The 23,642-nt window shown below is 44.0% G+C and overlaps 1 protein-coding gene across 2 annotated transcripts in view; it reads left to right on the forward strand.

Annotated features, from left to right (window-relative positions):
* Positions 1 to 836: 836 nt before the first annotated feature.
* tmem101 (transmembrane protein 101) overlaps positions 837 to 23,642 on the forward strand; it is a 43,262-nt gene continuing 20,456 nt past the window's right edge. The window contains exons 1-4 of one of the 2 annotated variants that reach the window (XR_011937496.1): positions 837 to 981; positions 4,272 to 4,452; positions 7,768 to 7,914; positions 8,358 to 8,418. Coding sequence is in view for 1 of the 2 variants with exons in the window: in XM_072487186.1 (XP_072343287.1) it covers positions 851 to 981; positions 4,272 to 4,452; positions 7,768 to 7,914; positions 8,358 to 8,666 (768 nt within the window). In the remaining variant the exon portion in view is untranslated. Of the gene's footprint in view, positions 982 to 4,271; positions 4,453 to 7,767; positions 7,915 to 8,357; positions 11,680 to 23,642 lie in introns of those variants that run through there. The other variant, XM_072487186.1, reaches the window with a different exon arrangement.

The raw sequence follows: 23,642 nt of genomic DNA on the forward strand, positions 1-23,642 counted from the left end.
GAAAGGCACCTGGGGCGTCATTCTCCGCTGGCGGGAGTGTCCGTTTTGCCGGCACCCGGGGGTTTCCCGACGGCGTGGGGCTGCCCCACAATGGGAAACCCCATTGACCGGCCGGTGTTACGGAGACTCCCGCCGGCCGGTCGGGGCAGAAATGTGGCGGGGCGGGTAGGAGAATTTCGCCCCTGATCTGCCAATCCTCATCCCATTTGCCAGCATTTGGCCCATAGCCTCGAATGTTAAGATGTGCCATGTGCTCATCCAGGTACGTTTTAAAGGATGTGAAGCAACTCGCCTCTACCATCCTCCCAGGCAGTGCGTACCAGACCGTCACCACCCTCTGGGTAAAAAGGTTTTTCCTCAAATCCCCCCTGAACCTCCCGCCCCTCACCTTGAACCTGTGTCCCCTCGTAAGAATCACAAAACCAAGTATGTATGCAGCTATTTTCAAAAGAATCCAATCATTTCTTTCCCACTGTCTTCCTTTCAATCAAACCTTGTATTCTGTAGCAGCATGGTGGTTCAAATTATAACTTTGCAATTGATAAGCAGCGTTAATCTCCTGTTGACAACAGCCAGCCATCAAGCCAGGGAACTGTTGGCAGGGCTGAAGACTGGCCACAGTCCCTGAGCTTATTTGTGTTTTAAAAGTGTCGGGTGACATCAATGGAATTGCATTGAAAAGGTAAATCGCGCAAGATTTGGTTGTTGAGCAGGGGAATGTTTTTAAAGGTTCAGAAGCTCCCGTCCCAGGGACAGTGATGCTGTGGGTGGGCGGGGGGAGGAGGGGAACCTGATACTAGGCGCCAGGTTTCCAGCCGGAATTGTGTTCGGGGCGGGCCGGCCGGTAGTCATGGCGCTGGAGGCTCGCAGGCGGGTCTTTAAACTTCTCATGCGCTTCGGCGCCATCATCCTGACCCGCTTCCCCTTCTGGAACTGCTTCAGCATGTTGATGCTTTTCGCTGAGCGGGCCGACCAGCGCAGGTGAGTGTGTGAGAGCCGGGGGAGGAGGCCCAGGGGCCCGCCGCTTCTCCGTCAGCGGAAGCCGCTCGGGGCGTCGCTCCTCCAGCGGCTCGCTAGATTTCAACCAGCTCGGGCCTCGTATGCCGCAGGGATCCGCGTTCGAGATCCCCCCTCAAGGCTGACACCCCCAGGGCAGCACTGGGGGAGCTCTGACCTGCCCGGGCGGGAAGCTGCCCGGGTCGGGGCGGGGCGGGGCTCTACCTGGGTGGGGGCGGGGCTCTGCCCGGGTGGGGGCGGGGCGAACTCCATGATATACTTTGGGGTTCTCTAAACCCTGGCCCATAACACTAAATACCATAGACTCACGAGTATAAAATAAAGCTGCAAAATGATTTTAAAATTATTTTGGTAGTTGAGATATGAATATTGAAGATTTATTTTGAGGTCTCCACCTTTAGTGGGAGGTGGAATGAAGTCAGCGTTATAAAAAATACTTGATATTGCTGTTCACAGCATTTTTCCATGTATATTTTCATAAACTCTGGCCACACCTTTCAAAAACTGATGACCGCACTTTAAAAGTATTAAACGTACAATGCCTCTTTAGGATTTATTTTGTCAGCTATTGATGGCTGTGTGCAACAGCTGCACAAGAACAGTGTCCCAGGCCAAAACGTTTAATAGAATCATAGAATCCCGACAGCCCAGAAGGAGGCCATATGGCCCATCGAGTCTGCACCGACCCGCTAAAAAAGCTCCCCGCCCAGGCCCGTAACCCCACCTAACCTTTGGACACTAAGGGACAATTTAGCAGGCCAATCCACCTAACCTGCACACCTTTGGATTGTGGGAGGAAACCGGAGCACCTGGAGCAAACCCACGCAGATACAGGGAGAATATGCAAACTCCACACAGTCACCCAAGGTTGGAATCAAACCCGGGTCCCTGCCGCTATGAGATAGCAGTGCTAACCACTCTGCCGCTGTGCCACTATTTGACCTTTCACAATGTGCAATGCTAACCCATTTGTAGATTTTCAGTTGCAATACGTTTGATTGGTGGTGTTAAAAATCTGCTGCAGGATTGTCTTCCTTTCCCTTGCCTCTGTTATCTTTATTTTTGTGTATATCACTTTTAATCTTGGGAGGGTGACAAATAACAGGCTCCAGATGGGTTAGGTTAGATCTTAGGCAGGGGCTGGGGTGGGAAAGAAATAGACTTTTAACACTCAGATCAAATCTCCCCTCCTTATGGCTGTAAACTCCTCCAGTCCCACAACCCTCTGAAATATCTGCACTCTTCTAAATTTGGGCTGATGTGCACCACTGGTTGTAATTGCTGCACCATTGGTGACTGTGCTGTCAGTTGGCTGGATGCCAAGCTCTGGAATCCTCTCCCTTCACCTCTCTACCTCTCCTTTGCTTTCCTACTTTTAAAACATTTTTAAAAAACCTGCCTCTTCGACAAAGGTTTTGATCATCTGACCTAATATCCCCTTGTGTCTTGATGTCAACCTTGTTTTATGATGCTCCTGTGAAGCATTTTGGGGCATTTTATGTTAAAGGTTTTATATAAATAGAAGTTGTTATAGTGAGTTATTATACTTAATATGCATTAAACATAATGGATTTTATTCACAGTTCAAGTATGTTGGCTGATACAGCGTGGGAGTGATCTTATCTTTTTATTATTGTCACATGTAGGCTTACATTAACACTGCAATGAAGTTACTGTGAAACTACTGTAAGCTAAAGCCTGCTGTTACGTTACCCGTGGCATGTGCAATGTTAATCAATGGAAAATCATTCACCTTTTGTGGAATGGATTGGTGTTTAACCCTGATATCTTAAACATTACATTGAAAGATAATTAATAATTAAAATTTCTTCATCCAAAATATATTTTCACCCAAATGTTTCTTCCCACTTCTGCTGAAAGCACCAATTCCTGCTCGCCTTTCACAATCTCTCCAAAGAATGTGCCCTTTATATGGGAGCTTCAGTGATGGGTATTGATTGGTTATTCGTCTTTGGAGTAATGGGCCCTCATCTGACATACACTGTCACTGCATGCGTTAACCAGTGCTCTCTGGAGTCCACGATAATAATAATAATAATCGCTTCTTGTCACAAGTAGGCTTCAATGAAGTTACTGTGAATAGCCCCTAGTCGCCATATTCTGGTGCCTGTTCGGGGCGGCCGGTACGGGAATTGAACCCGCGCTGGCATTGTTCTGCATTACAAGCCAGCTGTTTAGCCCACTGTACTAAACCAGCCACATGAATTGACATGATTTTTTTTTCTTTTTAAAAATGTGCCTTATCTAAGAATGCTGAGGCCTGTTACAATTTCACATTGCTGCTGTGACTGAAGTGATCTGTTTTAGATCAGTACTGTGTCCTATGTTGCACTGATCTACTAATGGGAGTAGGCACGGAGTCCAAGTCGTTGAGCATCTTTAAGACAGAGACAGATAGGTTCTTGATTAATAAGGGGATCAGAGGTTTTGGGAGAAGGCAGGAGAATGGGGATGAGAAACATATCAGCCATGATTGAATGGCGGAGCAGACTCGATGGGCCAAATGACCTAATTCTGCTCCATGTCTTATGGTCTTATGGACTTGTACAAAACTTTGGGAAGATGGTCTGAAATGAACTTTCTATTTGCAGTGATTTAGTTATTAGTAAATTAATACTTTTGAAGCTTCTGAAATGATGAAATGAAAATGAAATGAAAATCACTTATTGTCACAAATAGGCTTCAAATGAAGTTACTGTGAAAAGCCCCTAGTCGCCACATTCCGGTGCCTGTTCGGAGAGGCTGGTACGGGAATTGAACCGCGCTGCTGGCCTCCCTGGGTCTGCTTTAAAAGCCAGCTATTTAGCCCTGTGCTAAACTAGCCCCTGCCCGCTGTTTCTGAAGGGGTGGCTTCTTAGAGCACAAGAAATTTAACCTCATTCATTTAATGTGGGAAAACAGGCTGCCAAGTTCTGGTAATATGGTATGTCTTTGCCTCATTCATGCCAGTCATCTGAGGTTGGGTTGCATTGCAGTGCAGGGGTGCTGGGATTTGCAATCTTTTAACTAGAATCCTTAGTGTTAGTTTGAGATTTGCCTGATGGATTACAACTGTTTGAAATTCAATCCATATCAATATCTTCGTCCATGGATGCTCGTGTAGTTGATTTTTTAAAAATCACCATGTACTTTAGAAGTTTATGTAGAATGGACTTGAGGTTCACTTGAAATGCACAGTTTCATGTGTTTGCTGATTTTTCCAATGGAAATTATGGCGTATGTCTTCTTTTTAGGAAACCGGATATTCCAGTGCCATACCTCTATTTTGATATGGGTGCTGCAGTTATCTGTGCCAGTTTCATGTCCTTTGGGGTGAAGAGGAGATGGTTTGCTTTGGGGGCTGCTCTTCAATTGGCTGTTAGCACATATGCATCATATATTGGAGAACAAGTGCATTATGGGGACTGGCTCAAGGTAAGAGAATCAAAATTATTGGTATTCTGAATGGTTAAACTGTCTAAATGTAGAATCCTATTGCAAGGGTATCTTGTATTCTGCACCACTTCGTTTTTTCACGTAGCAAGAAGTAATTACATTGGTGTTATTCTATTGCATTAACTAATGTCTGCCACAGGATCAGGGGTGGCTTGTTACTCACAGTAGTTTCAGCTTGCTCTGTATTGGTTTACTCACTGGAGAGAAAAGTGAAGGATGTAATTTCTGGGACTGTTCAGACTAGGGGCCAGTTATGTAGAATTGGCACAAACCGATGGTTTTGGTGTTGGGAAAGCTGAGGAAGAGGGGAGTATATGTAATCGACTAGCTGGGCACATTTGGCTGCTGGATCATTAACTTGCACCACAAGGTAAATTTAAGCTCAATTATAATTCACATAAAGGCTCAATTTTATATCATCAGTTTGAATCAGGATGTGGCTCCCATTGAAGTCATTTTAATTCCAGGTTTTATGGGTGTAAAGGAAAGGAGGAGTTTCAGATTTTGGGAACGGACTGTACTTGTGTCAGTTTTGTAAAAGACTTTGAACTTGAATTTTTGTTCTGTTCTTCAGAGCTATGATCTTTTAATTTATTCATGGTATTTGGGCATCGCTGGCCAGGCCAGCATTTATTGCCCATCCCTAACTGCCCTTGGATGTTGATGGTGAGCTGCTTTCGTGAACTGCTGTAGTCCGTGTTGTAGACTCACCCACATGCTGTTCGGCAAAGAGTTCCAGGATATTGACCCAATAATAACTGAAGGAATGGTGATATAGTTCCAAGTCAGGATGGTGTGTGACTTGGATGGGGCGTTGTTCCCATGCTGCCTTGCCCTTTGAGCTGGTGGAGGTCATGAGTTTGGAAGGTGCCGATGAAATAGCTTTGGTGAGCATCTTGTAGAAAGCACTCACTTATGACATGTGCATTAGTGATGGAGGGAGTGAGTGTATAAGATGGTGTATGGGGTACCATTCAAGCAGGCTGATTTATCCTGGATGGTATTCCGTTTCTTGAGTGTTGTTGGAGCTGCACTCATCCAGGTAGGTGGGAAATATTCCATCACTCTTGACTTTTGGCTCGTAGACAGTGGACTGGCTTTGGGGAGTCAGGAGGTGAGTTCCTCTCCACAGGATTCCTAGCCTCTGACTTGCTCTCATTGCCACAATATTCATATGGCTGGTCCCGTTCAGTAACCCTTGGGATGTTGATGGCTGAGGATTCAGCAATGGTAATGCCATTGATTGTCATGGGGAGATAGTTAGATTCTTTCTTGCTGGTGATGGTCAGTGCCTGCCACTTATGTGGGGCAACTGTTACCACTCAGTCCAAATCTGAATATTATCCGGGTCTTCCTGCATATGAACATGGACGGCTTCAGTATCTGAGAAGACATGGATGGTGGTGCTGAACATTGTGAAATCATCAGCGAACATCATCCGTGAGTATTCCCACTTTGGAAATTGTTAAGGGAAGGTCATTGATTGGACAGCTGAAGATGTTTGGACCGAGGACTACCCTGAGGAACTCCTGCGACAATGTCCCAGGGATAGGGCGGGAGAGTGGGCCTAGTTAGGGTGCTCTTTCAGAGGGTTGGTGCAGATTCAATGGGCCGAATGGCCTCCTGCACTGTAGGAACTCTATGGATTCTAAATGATTGATCTCCAATAACCCCACAACCATCTTCCTTTGTGCTAGGTATGACTCCAACCAGTGGAGAGTTCCCCCCGATTCCTATTGACATCGGATTGCTTGGGCTCCTCGATGTCATACTTAGTCAAATGCTGCCGTGGTATCAAGAACAGTCGCTCTTGCCCCATGTCTTGAGTTCAGCTCTTTTGTCCATGTTTGGTTTAAGGCTGTAATGATGTCAGGAGCTGAGCAACCGAGGCGGAACCCAAACTGTGTCAGTGAACAGGTTATTGCTGCGAAAGTGCTACATGATAGTACTGTCCATGACCTTTTTCATCACTTTGCTGATGATCGAAAGTAGGCCGATGGGGTGATATTTGGCTGGGTTGGATTTGGCCTTTTTGTGTACAGGACATACAAATTTGGGCAAATTTCAACATTGATGGGCGGATGCCAGTGTTGTAGATGTACTGGAACAGCTTGGCTAAGGGTGCAGCTAATTCTGGTGCACAAATCTTCAGTACAATTACCAAAATATTGTTAGGGCCCACAGCCTTTGCAGTGCCTTCAGCTGTTTATCACGTGGTGTGAATCAAATTAGCTGAAGACTGCCATCTTGGGGACCTCTGGAGGAGGCCAAGGTGGATCATCCATTTGGCATTTCTAGCTGAAAATGACTGCAAATGCTTCAGCCTGGTCTTTTGTACTGATGTGCTGGGCACCTCAATCATTGAGGATGGGGATATTTGTGGAGCCGCTTCCTCCAATTAGTCATTTAATTGTCCACCACCATTTATGGCTGGACGTGACAGGACTGCAGAGATTGTATCTGATTCATCGTTTATTGGATTGCTTAGCTCCGTCACATGCTATTTTCACTGTTTAACATGCAAGTAGTCTACCGCATTAACACCTCATCTCTTTATCACGTGGTGTTGCTCCTCTGCTTATTTCTATGACCAGTTGAGTTAGTGAATGAGGAGAGAGGCTTAGTGTGTGGTTAAAGTATGATTCAAGATGGACTTTATTCTTGCTTATTTGCCGAGTACATTGTATTCATTCTGTGCACCTGATGAAGCAGATGAAAATAAATATTGACTCAATGATCAGATAATAGTAACGCCCACTGATCCCCATGCATACATGGATGCAAAACCAAGGGGTTTCAGAGACTGCTTTACCCATGAACGCACTTCTTGCCAAATAATATTTGAAGTTGCAAAAATGAAACCTTGATTCTATTTTCCTCATCTGAAGTCTGTCCAAAAGTAGTTATGACTCCTGTTTGGGTCCTCTCCTCCATCAAAGCGGACAAATTTCAATCCAAAGTAAGATTTTGTTGGAAGGGTGAATTTAAGCTGGATTAAACATTGATTTTACCAGGTGCCACATTTTCAATTGAGTTTGGGTAGGATTCGTTTGAGCTTTATTTGTGTTTCAGCATACACAGCAGTCTGATTCACAACATCTGGGTGATGATTACATTCTGATTTGAAATACATTTTTGAGCCTGTGTGGCATTTTACTATTTCATGTTCACTACTCTAATAAAAACTGCTCTAAAAACCACACAGTTTAATTGTCGATTGATGGAGGGGGGCGGGGAATAGAAAAAGTCAGTATGTAGATGAAGTAAATAAAACAAATATTTTGAATCTCTCAGGTAAGGATGTATTCCAGAACTATAGCCGTCATAGGAGGATTTCTGATTTTAGCGAGTGGTTCTGGCGAGGTTTATCGGCAGAAGCCCCGGACGAGGTCATTGCAGACTACCGGTCAAGTATTCCTTGGCATCAACCTTATCTGTGTGGTGAGTAATTGACCTTCCCGATGCTACAGTTAAAGATGGATAGATAAACATAGATACATAGAAGATAGGAGCAGGAGGAGGCCTTTTGGCCCTTCGAGCCTGCTCCGCCATTCATCACGATCATCCAACTCAATAGCCTAATCCTGCTTTCTCCCCATAGCCTTTGATCCCATTCTCCCCAAGTGCTATATCCAGCTGCCTCTTGAATATATTCAAAGTTTTAGCATCAAAACTTATAACATAAGCATACGTCTGCAATCACAAGCAAAACTAGTAACCATTTTCTATGCATATCCATATTGTGTATCAGTGTGCTATTGATTAGGATCAGTAGATCACTAGTGCTACCTAATGTGAGAAGTTACATATAAGTTTTTGACTATTTTCTCTATACTTTATCTTAAATGTTGTGGGACTCTAATTGTGTAGTATTTAACCTACAGGCCTATTCCCTGCAGCACAGCAAAGAGGATCGTCTGGCCTATCTGAACCACATCATAGGAGGTGAAGTCATGCTGCAGTTGTTATTTGTACTGTACGCTGTACTGGCCTTGTCTTTCCTTTCTGGGTATTGTGTACGGACTGCAGCCCAGATGCTCTCTGTTCTTATGCCCCTTGTAGTTCTCTTTATCGATGGAAATGTGGGCTACTGGCACCATTCCCGCCGGATCGAGTTTTGGAATCAAATGAAGCTGCTTGGGCAGAATGTGGGCATTTTTGGCGCTGCTATAATTTTGGCTACAGATTGTTAATAGATTTTAAATGTGGGGTCCTTAATGCATGGCACAGATGAAACCACTGCCTTGTACTGCTATTTATTTGACATTTTAAAAAAATGTATAGGTTCTTAAATATATTTTCAATATAGATCATATTCTTGGACAATTCTAAAGATAAAACAAGCGTATGAACAATTGCTTGGATAAGGTGAATGTGCTGAATAGCTGAGGGCCAACTTTGTAGATGTATGCTCCAAGTTTCGAGCTTGCTCTCCAGGACCATACACAGAGAAACCAAGAGCTGCTTTTGGCAAGTCAGCCTTCAAGCCAGGAGCACATATTTGGACAATCGGCCCACTTTCTGTTTATTGGTCTACTTTTTCACCAAAGTCCAATTTAGGTAAATTATTGGTTGTGTGTGTTGCATCATGAATGATAGAAAAGGTCCATGATTTGTTACAACTTGATCTTCTATGATTTATGTAATTGCTTATGATGTGTTCCTTTATTCTCCTGCAAACTATCATAGTTCTAAGATCCCAATATTTTCTCCACCTTCCATTTCTTTACTGACTTGTTTACTCAAGCCAGCAAGCTTTGTTGAAGAGGTATCAACTGATCTAGCTGACAGCTTCAAGGACCTGCTTTGAGTTGAACCAGTGGATTTCTTGCAGAACATTTTAGAACCTCATTCCTTTTGTGTGACATTTTTATTCTTGATCGCCAATACCATGGACACGTCTCAACTGCACAGTTTAACACTAAAAGGCAATCTGCCAATCAGTTGTCTACTGCTTCCAGCAGTTAAATCTAAGCAAAATCAAAACAAAATGCCTGATCCAAAAGGATTATTCTTCTAAAATGTCCCATTTGCTTCAATGGCCGGTCAATGGTGAAGCTAAATTATGGAAGATTAGCTAATGAATCAACTCAGGTGGATATTGTAGACCAGAGCAATATAGATGTTGCTATTAAGATGGAGCACTTAAACATCCTTTGAATGTAGCAATCACAGTGTTTCAAATTTTTATCTGTCCTGTGATTTTTCTTTTTGTGTGGAGGGGTGGGAGGTGTAGATTTCCCTTGACAGATCATTAACTTCTGATCAATAGTGGATTCATGGATGAATGTCAGATTATATTTTAAAATGATATAACTGTCTTTTTCAATATAAAAGTTGCTTTTCCGGGTTCATCCATGAAGCTCTTTGCCTCCCTTTAAAAGGAAAGTGAAACAGTGATGGGGAAGCTTCAATGTGCTCCGAGGAAGTTCCTCTCAAAGTGTGACAACTTATCAGAACCATTCATTAGTTTTCGGATGGACCGTGAGCTTTCTTTCTCTCCTCTTCTCTTCGAGTCCCCTTCCTCCTCACCAACCAACATCAGCGCAGAGGTCATGCAGCCCTTAAAAAAAAACACTTTGGGATTAACCTGAAAACAGTCCAAACAGATTGAAACCAGAGTAAAACGTGAACTATATTAGTGAATAAATAGAGGATATTTTATAAGCAGCCATATTATCGACAGTTCAATTAACTATGTTTAGTCAGAATGATGAAGACATGCAATAGAGATATGGATTATATATTCTGCTTGTACTATTAACGCTTATGAATATTTTTTGTTAGTTAGTTAGAATGCTTCGGTATAGCTTCCCATTGCGATGACCCTTCTGCGCACTTTATTATTACTTCTGCTTGCAAACAAGTAGAAATTCAATTTATTTTTAAAAGAAAGGTATTTAACAAATATACATCCATTTAAAGGCTCTCTGTCCATAGTGTTCAATCTTGGCCCTCTCTGTTTATAATCTGTTCAGAAGGGGATGATGGTCTGAATTGTCTTTATTGTCTTTGCTTTGGCACTTGTTAGCTTTGCAGGAACGGGGAGTTATTTTCCTTCTAAATCCAAGTGCTGATGAAATGTTGGGGCACCTATTACTCCTGTCCAGTGATGGCATCTGGATCATTGCCTGAAAAATAGGGTCTATATTCTATATGTAGCACTTTTGTAGGCTTGTAGTTAATGTTTATAAAATTTACATATATCTGAACCACATTTCAATGGAATTTAAAATCTTAGTTTGTGAATTTTTCCTGAAATTGGTGAAGAATATAAAACAAATACACCTGTCTCTTTACTGTTACTTGTTTTCCATGACCAGCGTGTTAACTTTGGGTGAGTGATGTGATTCTGGATTCAGTTCACTCATTGTGATTTGTTTTTGTGGTTGATCTGATTTGTATAAGACTACATTTTTATGGCAGGGATCTATATTGTGCTTCCAGTGCATTGATGTTACTGTATATTTAAAGGGTTTAGATTGAGTGATGACATTTGATCTGAATTCATTTTGGACTCATTAATAATAATGACTACTGGGGTACACTATTTGTATTTTTTTTTTCCTGATCTGTTCGGTGAATGGTAATTGTGGAAGGAGGGAAAAAGACCCCATCCACTGTGTGGCTGCATTGGACTGGTGTCCGAATAGATTGAACTTTGTGGCCTGCCTTTTCCCTGTTCATGTCAAAATCAATTGAAATTTGGCAATCACACTAGCAGAACCTGTCAGACCACAAACTTTCCATAGTAACAGGGCACTAATTTGCATAACTGATTTGATCTTGATGGCTGATGTAGGAGTTGGCACATAATTCCCAGCTTGGAATTGAGACATATTGTCAAAGCAAGAAATTGCAAGGGCTTTATTCCATGTGTAACCACTGTGCGTTTTGACCTGCGAGTGCCTTATTCTAACATTGGATACAAAATGTTGAAAATATTCAGTGTCACAACACTAATTTTTATATTCTCGTTAAAAGAAAGGGCACTATGAAAAATTAAATGTTGAAATGAAAATATCTGAAGTAAACCTGAACTCTTTGTTTAAAGCTCCTTAAGTTCTTGCTGATCAACATTTCATGGATATTTTTTTCCGAAGTAAGAGCATTTGATTTTTGTTTAAGAAGACACAGATTGTCAATCAAAAGATATCCTGTTGACTAATTAGAATAAGTATCCATTAATAAACTTGTAATTTTAAATTGTTTGTGCAACTTTCTTCAATTATTTTGAACTTTATCTAGTGATTGAATATTAATTTAAATACATGGCTTGCATTGTAAAGGCAATATTCTTTCAAATGTGGGAGCAACTGTATAGGCGGCATGGTAGCACAGTGGTTAGCACTGTTGCTTCACAGTGCCAGGGACCTGGGTTTGATTCCTGGCTTGGGTCACTGTCTGTGCAGAGTCTGCACGTTCTCCCCATGTCTGCGTGGGTTTCCTCCAGGTGCTCTGATTTCCTCCCACAAAAAGTCCCGAAAGGACGTGCTTGTTAGGTGATTTGGACATTCTGAATTCTCTCTCTGTGAACCCAAACAGACGCCATAGTGTGGCAACTAGGGGATTTTCGCAGTAACTTCATTGCAGTGTTAATGTAAGCCTACTTGTGACACTAATAAAGATTATTATTATCTGTTGTAATTAAAGCATGTTTGGGAGTTTTTACGATTTAGTTCTGTGCTACCAGGCACGTATTCTCTTTACATGCTTAATTTGGATTTATCTTCAATTACCTTTTAAACAAAGTTGATTTGAAATAGAAAATAATGGATGCCACTAACATCTTTATTTAAACCAAAGCTTATTGGAATACTCTTCAAAAAAAATCTTTTTTAACTTAAAAAGATGCATTTTAGTTGAGGTTAATTATAGTCATTCATTTTTCTTCCATGGAACACTGTCATTTTGTGTGTTAATCTACCGTTTAGAATGCCTCTTGATGTGAGGGCAAATCTCCAATACTAGTAGAAAAGTTTCTTCTAAGTCAAATATAATTCTACAAGTAGAGAATATTTCATGCTGGAAGTGCTCCACTCTGATTTTCTCCAGGTTTTTTGGTACAGTAATGCAGTATCCAATTTTTTCAATCCCATTAAGTTTTGTGGAAGTCAATTTACTAAAGATGGTCTAAGAACTAAAATAGTTTAGAGCTTTAAAAGCAAGTTAGAATATAATGAAATCCTCTGCTCTCACTCCTGTTAATCTGGTTCCATAATATGTATTCCACTAATGGCAAATGTTACAGTTCATACATGTGCAGCTTCAGTATGTGCTGAAATAGGAAACATGGAACTAGTTTAAAATATTCGGTGATTACCACTGTGCCCTAATTGTCTTTTGCAACTCGGAAGCTTTGTATGTAGGTGTTTGTCAGAAAGATTGGCTTCATTAACTGGTTCTTTACTTTGCCTTCCGTGTCTGGGCATGTGTTTGTCTCCAGTTATATTGTACTGAAATCACACTAGGTGTACACTTGTATGTTCCACTCTGTGCACTGATCAGAAAATTTGTGAATAGTTTAAATTTATTCCCTCTGTAATTTCTGTCCTCTGTCTTGACATTGTCCTAAGTAGTGCATGGACATTGTCTCTTGCCAGTTGTCCCCTCTGAAAATGTATGGTGATCCATGTTGATGTATTTTCCAATTTCTACATTCTTTCCCCAATATTGTAAACTCACCAGGGGCTCGAAGTGGAGATCTGGGCACAGATGCAAAAGTAGCATTAATTACTAGCTTGTTTTTTTCATTGACCAAATCTCATCAAAGATTGATTCACAACTTAATTAAAATGCTGGATTGATATCACTCTGAAGTTCCATTGACAAGGTTTTTAGAATATGTGTTTTAATTTAATTTCACAAACTGGGTGAATCCAAGTAATTTATGTTGGGGTATAAGGAAAACCAAATAGCTTGAATCTGATCGAAATTTCATCCTTAATAGATGTGAAAATCCGATGTTTTAAAAGTAATATGACTAACAACAGTGAGGCTTGCCTTATTTAATTTAAATTAAAGAGTTACATTTCTTTTTTTTTTGGTTAAACCTTTTATTAACATTTTCCAAATGGAACTTAAGTCAGGAACCTCAATCTTCTGTGTGCACATGCATACATTGTTTGCATGACCTCAATGAACATCAATGCTAGAATGTTTTGTAATTATATTTCGGGGGAATATTTCTCCTCCCTAAAATATATCCCCAGCCCCCCAATTAATTGTCAAGGACTTTCTCCAAATAGGTTGACATTTTTGTGACCTCAAAAAAACAATAATGGGAGTTTAGTAAGGGGTGTATGTTCTCTTTGTAAAGATGCTTGCAAAATCCCTACCACAAAATCTAATTCTTCAAATGTAAAATGTGTCAGCACCCCAACTTGTTAACTTACCCTCTGAAGTCTTAAGAATTGAAAATATATTTTAATATATTAGTGCAGTTTTCTTTTGCTTCAGTATACAAACCACCAGGTGTCGTGATTTCATTTGAACTCCTTGAAAAACGTTTCATCTTATACAAGTTTTAAAGTTCAGTTTTGCACTGACATGAAATCTCATGTAGAGACCTAAAACTAAAGTTATCAGTTACTGTGGTTATGAAAAATAGAACATCTGGACCAAATTTGTTTAGAGCCCAAGATAGAATACTTTGTAATGTTGTTATGCTTGTTAATTTTAAGTGTTAAGCAAATTAATTGGAGAAATGTGACCAGAGCGAATAGGGAACACCTTTCAGAAGATCTGGACTTTATAAAAAAAATAAAATCATTAAATTGATTTGTGAGGAGCAGTGCATTTGGGAGCTGACATATACTTCTAATAAAATTGTGGGTGGTGATCTGTTTAGTCATAGGCTTTTGTAATACACGGCAGCTACTCTATTGTACCAGTATAGCTAAGGGCATCACTAAAGCAGATCTGACCCTCGGCTGAGATTGAGTTTTCCACTCATTGTTGCGAAAATCTAGTCCCACTTATCCGCTAAGCATAAAGCGCCACCACTGAAACTTGCATGTTTGGAAAGTGTAAAACCTTTGGAACAACTGCCTGTTATATACTTGAAAAGTTTACTATTTAATGCTTGCCTGGATTATCTTTAGCCAGTTCAGAATTTTTCAATATATGAAGTGCGCTATTGGCAATGTGTGACTCAAAAAAAATTGTTTACACATTTGAAAAGGCATAATGAATAAATTTTATGTAACTAAATTGATACTTTTATTAAAAAGCTCAGAAACCTTTTTGCATTCAGTACCAATATTTTGTGGGCTCCCAATATTTTTTTGTTGTGTTCATGTTTAAAACTTTTAAAGTCTAGAACCATAGTAAATGTTTCCCATGTGTTAGATGAAGAGTTGAAAGTGGAACTAAACTTTCATCAATATAACTGTCATAAAAGTTTTAAAAGTATAGTACTTGTACCCATTTCTCAATCTTTCAGGAAAGTTTTTTTTAAACCAAGGTTGTCTTGTGTATCACATGATCTTGATTTCATTTTGGTTTTACTTTGATTATGTTAATTATGTATTGCTGTTAACACAAAGCACTGTTTCAACTCCTTGTAATCTCGACTGTTGTATGTAAGGATAACAGCACCATTAATCATTCATTGTTGAAATGAATATATATCTGTCAGCAAGCAGTTTGCCTTTCCTTTGCTTTTTATAATCTATTCAAAGTAAATATCCATTTGGATCTTTTCTTCCATGATCCAGTTTACATTTTGATATTTTAGGTTTTTTCCCATATTAAATATATTACAATAAACATTTGTGCTAAAACAATCTTGTGGGGCTATTTTTTTTATATTTTGTAAAACTTCTTCTGCATTTAAATCTATATTACTCTCTTGACCACTTTCAAACTTCCCCCTCAAATTTAAAGTTTTGCCTCTTTCCATTGTACTCTAAGGATAAGTTCCAGTCCATCCTTGACCTGTTAACTATTCAACCAAGCAACTCTTGAAAAATTAATTTGGACATTAAAAATAAAAGAAGAAGCAATGTTTGTACAATGCTTTCCGGTGGGGCGGTTAGGCAAAATTGAATAAGTAAACTTCATGCATGTTTTAGACTGAACCAGATTCAGTTTGTCCATATGGTCGCTATCCCAAATCTTGTTAAAGACCCCTAGATAATGGATATTTTAAACTGACTTCTTTTACATTTTTGAAAATTTGTTTTAGTGGAAAGTCAAGAATTTGCAAGAATTGCTGATGGATTGGTGTGCAAATCATTGGTAATAGACAGAATGCTATTGACCTGGTTACTATTGCTTCAAGCCCGAGATGCTTATTGTATGCAATAGATTAATCCCCAGCACATCTCCCTCTTTTCCTCCTCTGCTTGGAAGGCCAATTCCCAGTCCAAATTCTAGTGATCAAATTATGCAGGATGCAGCAAAATATCGCAATTCTGGAAACGGAAACCAAAACCATGTGACCAAGTTGCCAGTGAGATAAACAATAGACTAACTAAGGGTCAACAAGAGGATAGGGACAAGTAGATTGTGGGGGTGTGTGGCTATGGTCTCGAGCAGGGTTTGTAACTTTTAGACATGTCAGGCTACAGAGCAACTCTTTCTAGCAGAGTGTATTTGAAATTTGGTGTGCTTGTGAACAAGAGTTTCAACCTCTTGTTAACTGAAAGCCTCTGAACAGTGAGTTTGACTTTTGGGATAGTCAAACTGAGAAGATTGAGTGTGAGTGCTAAATACAAGACTAAAGAGTAAAAGAATATTATAACTTGGAGAGTCGTGACCCGAGGTGACTCAGTTTGAAAATCTAGCTATGCTTGTGTTGACCTGGGAGTTGACAATCGTGCGATGGATGGAGGAGATTTGAAGGGAGAATCTTGCCACAAGTGGAAAGCCCAAGAAAATTCAACCCGTATATAAATCTTTGAAGCAATACTCAGCCCAAATGTTCAATATTCCAAATTTTGGTAAGTATCTCAGTTGACTTTTGGGAGTGTAGAGTCAAATGGGTGTAGAATGAAATTTAAGGCGCTCTGTTTAGAAAATAACGGTTGTTTTACTTTTACTATTTTTAGTTGAACTGACCATTTAAGGCATAGTTATGAATATTCACATTCTTTTTGTTCAGTAAAATTCTTTTGATTTTTAAACTGAAGCTTCATTCTTTTGGTAAATACCTGGGTTTTTAGATTCTGGAAGAGAATAAGCATTGGTCTTTATTGAGATCATAGCTATTGGTGGTCTCGTCTAGGATCATAACACCATATATTAGGCTGTCTGGGATCATAACACACTTAAGTCCACGTTGCAAATTTTGACATACATGCCCTACTTTTTATGTTTCAGCCGCTGATGTGAAATGTAACCATTTATGTTAACCAGTTCCTCTTAACTTCTTCTGAAAATTAAAAAAAATTCTTCTGTTGTGATAAGTTTCACCTAGGTGGATTGAATTTCCTCTGATAATGCACAGCATTTTGCATCTACGTTTCAAGCTTAGCGAGCATTAAATGCTCGTCGGTGATCCTTTTGACCACGCTAAATTGTCCCTTAATTGGAAAAAAAAATGAATTGGGTACTCTAAATTTATTTAGTTTAAAGAAGGGGTGAATGGTGACGCATTGGTTAGCACTGCTGCCTCACGGCACTGAGGAACTGGATTCGATCCCAGTCCCAGGTCACTGTCCGTGTGGAGTTTGCACATTCTCCCCGTATCTGCGTGGGTCTCACCCCCAAACCCAATAAGATGTGCAGGGTAGGTGAATCGACCACGCTAAATAGCCCTTTAATTGGAAAAAGAAATTGGATACTCTCCAATTTTTAAACAAATCAAAATAGCCTCATGGCAAATTTTGAAAAGCTACATAATGGAAGAAATGAATGCAGTCTTGGAAGAGGGAAGGCCATAGTGAAGGAGCACAGCTTCGTCAATTCTGCCATTTCATCAGTGAAGGGGACTCCTAGATGGACAATTAATACCATTCATCAGTGGTCAAACGGACACCATTCAGTCATCAGTGGTCCTCCCACACGTCATACCCCTCCCAGACAGAACCAATCTTACTTTTGATTTTGGAAGACTGTTTTACCTGAGCATTGAGATGCTGCAGCATTATTATAAGATGGAGTTTGACCACCCCTCCCTCATTGTGTGCCTCCAATTCACCTGGAGCTTCCCGATGAGCGAAGAGATGACACCTGTTATCTCCAGCCTCCTCCACTAATATTGGATCCTGTCATTTTGCTGGTGGATATTGACACACTTAGCCATCACCACAGACCCCCCCCCCCCCAATTACCTGCTGCATGTGGGCCTGTACCCACTCCATCTGGAGGCTGTACACACTGACCCAGGGCACTCCCATAAGAGTATTATGCCCCCCTCCCCCCCCATTGTATGTGTTCCCTACCGACAGGCTGCAGGTGCACCGTGACCATTACCATACCGTCTATAGCCCAGTAAAGAGCCCGCCACACCTAGGGACATTGACTGTAGGGACAGCCCCAAACACCTGTGCATTTTCCTTTGCAGCACGGTGGCACACTGGTTAGCACTGCTGCCTCACAGTGCCAGGGACCCGGGTTCAATTCCCACCTTGGGTCACTCTGTGTGGAGTTTGCACTTTTTGTAATAATAATCTATTATTGTCTTACATTAACACCACAATGACGTTACTCTGCAAATCCCCGAGTCTAACACTCCGGCGCCTGTTCGGGTTCACTGAGGGCGAATTCAGAATGTCCAGTTCACCTGACAGCATGTCTTTTGGGACTTGTGGGAGGAAACTGAAGTGCCCTGAGGAAACCCACGCAGACACTGGGAGAACACATTGATTCCGCACAGACAGTGTCCCTAGGTGGGAATCGAACCTGGGACCCTGGTGCTGTGAAGCAACAGTGCTAACCACGGTGCTACCGTGCCACCCATGTGTCTGTGTGGGTTTCGTCTGGGTGCTACGGTTTCCTCCCACAGTCCAAAGATGTGCAGGTTAGGTCGATTAAAGTGTCCAAAGATGGTTAGGTGGATTGGACATGATACATTCCCTCCAAGTGGGATCACGTGGATGGGGTGGGTGCTTGGGCCTAGGTAGGTTGCTCTTTCAGAAAGTTGGTGCAGACACGATGGGCTGAATGGCTGCCTCCTGTATTGTAGGGATTCTATGTTTCACATAACCCTTACCATTTTTCCAATGATAGCACCTGCTGCACGCCCGCTGCTCTTCAGCACTGTCTCCAGACCGAGGTCCACATTGCTCCTGGACTGACTTCTTTCCATTTCGCAGCAGGAATATCTGCATTCTCTGACTCCTGTCTGCCAGCTCCTGAACTTAAACAGGAGCCATGACATAGTTCCTGTTTCCAAAGAGAACAATGGACAACAGTGACTGTGACAAAAGAGCTGCAGGCCTGACCTGTTAAATGTTGGTGCGAACCATCCCCAATGTGCCACAGTAACAGGCACATAATCCACCCATAATCTGCCATCTGTGTACATCCCCTTCCAGCAATACATGTGCTATCCCTTAGACCTCCTTGTTGGTCTGCATGCCAAGCAGCCTTATCGGGGTCCAAATTTCCTCCCCTTGGTCGTCATCCTGCCTTCCATTGTTTATCCTCATCAACCTCCTTGTCTCTCTGCCTGCCATTGTGAGCCGTTGCCCTTTTCCCACTCTCCATCTTGCACAACCTCCCCCTTCCAAATAGCCCCCTAGTATTTACCCTTCCCCCACCCCACTCATTCCACAGTCCTACTTCCACATCGTCCCCCTTGTCTTCATCTGCCCACCCTTATCGCCCAACTTGCTTGAACTTTGGACCTTTGTTGGGGTGGCTGCAGGAGTCCCACAGCACAGTGTTGTCCAAATGGACACTGGTGTGTGGAATCACTGGGAACGAGATCCACTGTACTCCACTCCAGGTGCAGCATGGATCCAAGTTGGTGACCGGAAGATCCATCGTTCCAGATAAACACTGGTGTGTGAACCGGCGGGGGTCCAGTAGCCTGGTACTAAACCTGAAGACCAGATCAGCATGGAGATGGAGGGCAGGAACTGGCCTTCCCCAGCAGAGTGGTGTACAGCGCATCAGGAGCAGTGCAGCACTACGCAGGTAAGCTTTGCATGTTGCACTCACTTCAATCTCTGGCACACTGATGTCCATCTTGTAAACAAGCCTCAGCCTTTATCTTTTTAAAAAAATATGTTTATTCAAATTTTTCCAACAAAATTTTTTAACAAACAAGCCCCCCCCCCCATAACAAAAAGAAGAACACAAACACCACAATCAAAAATAATAAACTCCTTATACATTGGGTTTCTCCCACGTATATTAACCCCCCCATATGACATTCAAGAGTACCCTTGGGGAAACTCCTCTTCCCCCCCCCCCCTGCCCAAATACCCCCCCGCCCAAATACCCCCCCGAAAGAGACCCCCCCACCCCCACCCCCCCGCGTTGCTGCTGACATCCTCCTAGCGCTCTGCGAGATAGTCTAGGAACGGTTGCCACCGCCTCAAGAACCCCTGCACAGACCCTCTCAGGGCAAACTTTATCCTCTCCAACTTAATGAACTCTGCCATGTCATTTATCCAGGCTTCCACACTGGGGGGGCTTCGCGTCCTTCCATAATAACAAGATCCTCCCCCGAGCTACCAGGGACGCAAAGGCCAGGATACCGGCCTCTTTCGCCTCCTGCACTCCCGGCTCGTCCGTTACCCCAAATATCGCCAACCCCCAACTCAGCTTGACCTGGACATTCACCACTATGGACATAGTCCTCGCAAGACTCCTCCAAAACCCCTCCAGTGTCGGGCACGACCAGAACATGTGGACGTGATTTGCCGGACTCCCCGAGCACCTCCCACATCTGTCCTCCACCCCAATGAACCTACTCATCCTCGCCCTGTCATATGCGCTCTGTGAACAACCTTGAATTGTACTAGGCTGAGCCTGGCGCAAGAGGGGGAAGAATTAACCCTACTCAGGGCATCAGCCCACAGACCCTCATCAATCTCCTCCCCAAGCTCCTCCTCCCACTTGCCCTTTAGCTCCTCTACCGAAACCGCCTCTTCTTTCATCTCTTGATAGATCGCCGAAACCTTGCCCTCTCTGACCCATACACCCGAAATCACCCTGTCCTGAATCCTCTGTGCCGGGAGCAATGGGAATTCCCTCACCTGCCGCCTCACAAACACCCTCACTTGCATATACCTGAACGCATTTCCCGGGGTTAACCCAAACTTCTCCTCCAGTGCCCCTAGGCTCGCAAACGTCCCATCTATAAACAGGTCCCCCCATTCTTCTGATCCCTGCCCGATGCCAGCTCCGAAACCCCCCACCCACCCTTCCCGGGACAAACCGATGGTTCTCCCGAATCGGGGACCAAACCGAGGCTCCCATCTCGCCCCTATGCCGTCTCCACTGCCCCCAGTTCTTCAACATTGCCGCCACCACCGGACTCGTGGTGTACCTTGTCGGCGAGAGCGGCAGCGGCGCCGTCATCAACGTGCTCAGGCTTGTGCCCTTGCAGGACGCCATCTCCAACCTCTTCCACGCCGCGCCCTCTCCCTCCATTACCCACTTACGGATCATCGCCACGTTGGCTGCCCAATAGTAGCCGCACAGATTCGGCAGCGCCAGCCCTCCCTGTCCCTGCTACGTTCCAGAAACACCCTCTTTACCCTCGGGGTCTTATTTGCCCACACGAAACCTATGATGCTCCTACCTACCCATTTAAAAAAGGCCTTGGTGATCACAATGGGAAGGCACTGGAACACAAAGAGAAACCTCGGGAGGACCATCATTTTTAACCAACTGTACCCTGCCCGCTAGCGAGAGTGGCAGCACATCCCATCTTTTGAAATCCTCCTCCATCTGCTCCACCAACTGTGTCAAATTGAGCTTGTGCAGGGCCCCCCAGCTCCCAGCCACCTGAATCCCCAAGTACCGAAAGTTCCTGTCCGCCCTCTTCAATGGTAGGTCATCTATCCCCCTTCCCTGATCCCCTGGATGCACCACAAAGAGCTCACTTTTCCCTACGTTGAGCTTATAGCCTGAGAAGTCCCCAAACTCCCTTAGGATCCGCATGACCTCCACCATCCCCTCCACTGGATCTGCCACATACAGCGACACCTGATGTTCCTCTCCCCCCTCGGACCAACCCCCTCCATTTTCTGGACTCCCTTAGTGTCATAGCCAAAGGCTCATTTGCCAATGCAAACAATAAGGGGGACAGGGGGCACCCCTGCCTTGTCCCTCGGTACAGCCGAAAGTGCTCCGACCTCCGCCGATTCGTAGCCACACTCTCTATAGGAGCCTGACCCAACTGATAAACCCCTCCCCGAACCCAAACCTCCGCAGCACTTCCCAAAGATACTCCCACTCCACCCGGTTGAAGGCCTTCTCCGCGTCCATATCTGCCTACCTCCACCTCTCCCTCCACCGATGGCATCATAATCACGTTGAGGAGCCTCCGCACATTAGTGTTTAGCTGCCTGCCCTTTACAAATCCCGTCTGGTCCTCATGAATCACCCCAGGGACACAGTCCTCAATTCTTGTAGCCAGCACTTTTGCCAGCAACTTAGCATCCACATTGAGGAGCGAGATCGGTCTATATGACCCTCATTGCAGCGGGTCCTTCTCCCGCTTCAGAATCAGCGAGATCAGCGCCCCGGACATTGTCAGGGGCAGGGTCCCCCTCCCTTGCCTCATCAAAAGTTCTCACCAACAACGGGCCTAGCAGGTCCACATATTTCCTATAAAACTCGACCGGGAACCCATCTGGCCCCGGGGCCTTCCCCGCCTGCATGTTCCCCAATCCTTTCAGCTCCTCCAACCCAATTGGCGCCCCTAAACCAGCCACCTCCTGCTCCTCCACCCTCGGGAACCTCAGTTGATCCAAAAATCGTCGCATCCCCTCTTCCCCCGCTGGGGGCTCAGATCTGTACAGCTCCTCATGGAAGTCCTTAAATACCTCATTTACTCTCTCCACACTCCGCACCGTATTCCCCCTGCTATCCTTAACTCCACCTATCTCCTTCGCTGCCACCCTCTTACGGAGCTGGTGTGCCAGCATTCGGCTCGCCTTCTCCCCATACTCGTACGTCGCCCCCTGTGCTTTCCTCCACTGTGCCTCTGCTTTCCCTGTGGTCAACAGGTCAAACTCCGTCTGGAGGCTTCGCCGCTCCCTAAGTAGTCCCTCCTCGGGGGCCTCTGCATATCTCCTGTCCACCTTTAAGATCTCCCCCACCAACCTCTTCCTCTCCCTTCTCCCTGTGGGCCCTAATGGAGATTAACTCTCCCCTGACCACCGCCTTCAACGTCTCCCAGACTACCCCCACCTGCACCTCTCCGTTGTCATTGGCCTCCAAGTATCTCTCAATGCACCCCCGCACCCTCCCGTACCCCTCCTCATCCGCCAGTAATCCCACATCAAGACGCCACAGCGGGCGCTTGTCCCTTTCCTCTCCTAACTCCAGCTCCACCCAGTGCGGGGCGTGGTCTGAGATGGCTATGGCCGAATACTCCGTTTCTTCCACTTTCGGGATTAGCGCCATACTCAACACAAAGAAATCTATCCGGGAGTAGGCTCTATGTACATGGGAAAAGAATGAGAATTCCCTGGCCGGGGGCCTAGCAAACCTCCACGGATCCACTCCCCCCATCTGGTCCATAAACCCCCTAAGCACCTTGGCCGCAGCCGGCCTCTTCCCCGTCTTGGATCTGGAGCGATCTAATGCTGGATCCAGCACCCTGTTGAAATCCCCCCCCCATTATCAAGCTTCCTGCCTCCAGGTCCGGAATCCGACCCAGCATGCGCTTCATAAATCCGGCATCATCCCAGTTCGGGGCTTATACGTTTACCAGTACCACCCACACCCCCTGCAAACTACCGCTCACCATCACGTATCGATCCCCATTATCCACTACAATATTCTTGGCCTCAAACGACACCCGCTTCCCCACCAGTATTGCAACCCCTCTGTTCTTCGCATCCAGCCCCGAATGGAATACCTGTCCTACCCATCCCTTTCTCAACCTGACCTGGTCTGCCACCTTCAAATGTGTCTCTTGAAGCATGTCCACGTCTGCCTTCAGTCCCTTTAAGTGCGCGAACACTCGGGCCCTCTTAACCGGCCCATTCAGGCCCCTCACATTCCAAGTTATCAGCCGGATTGGGGGGCTTCTCACC

The sequence above is a fragment of the Scyliorhinus torazame genome, chromosome 21, assembly GCF_047496885.1.
Source record: "Scyliorhinus torazame isolate Kashiwa2021f chromosome 21, sScyTor2.1, whole genome shotgun sequence".
Classification (NCBI taxonomy): Eukaryota; Metazoa; Chordata; class Chondrichthyes; order Carcharhiniformes; family Scyliorhinidae; genus Scyliorhinus; species Scyliorhinus torazame.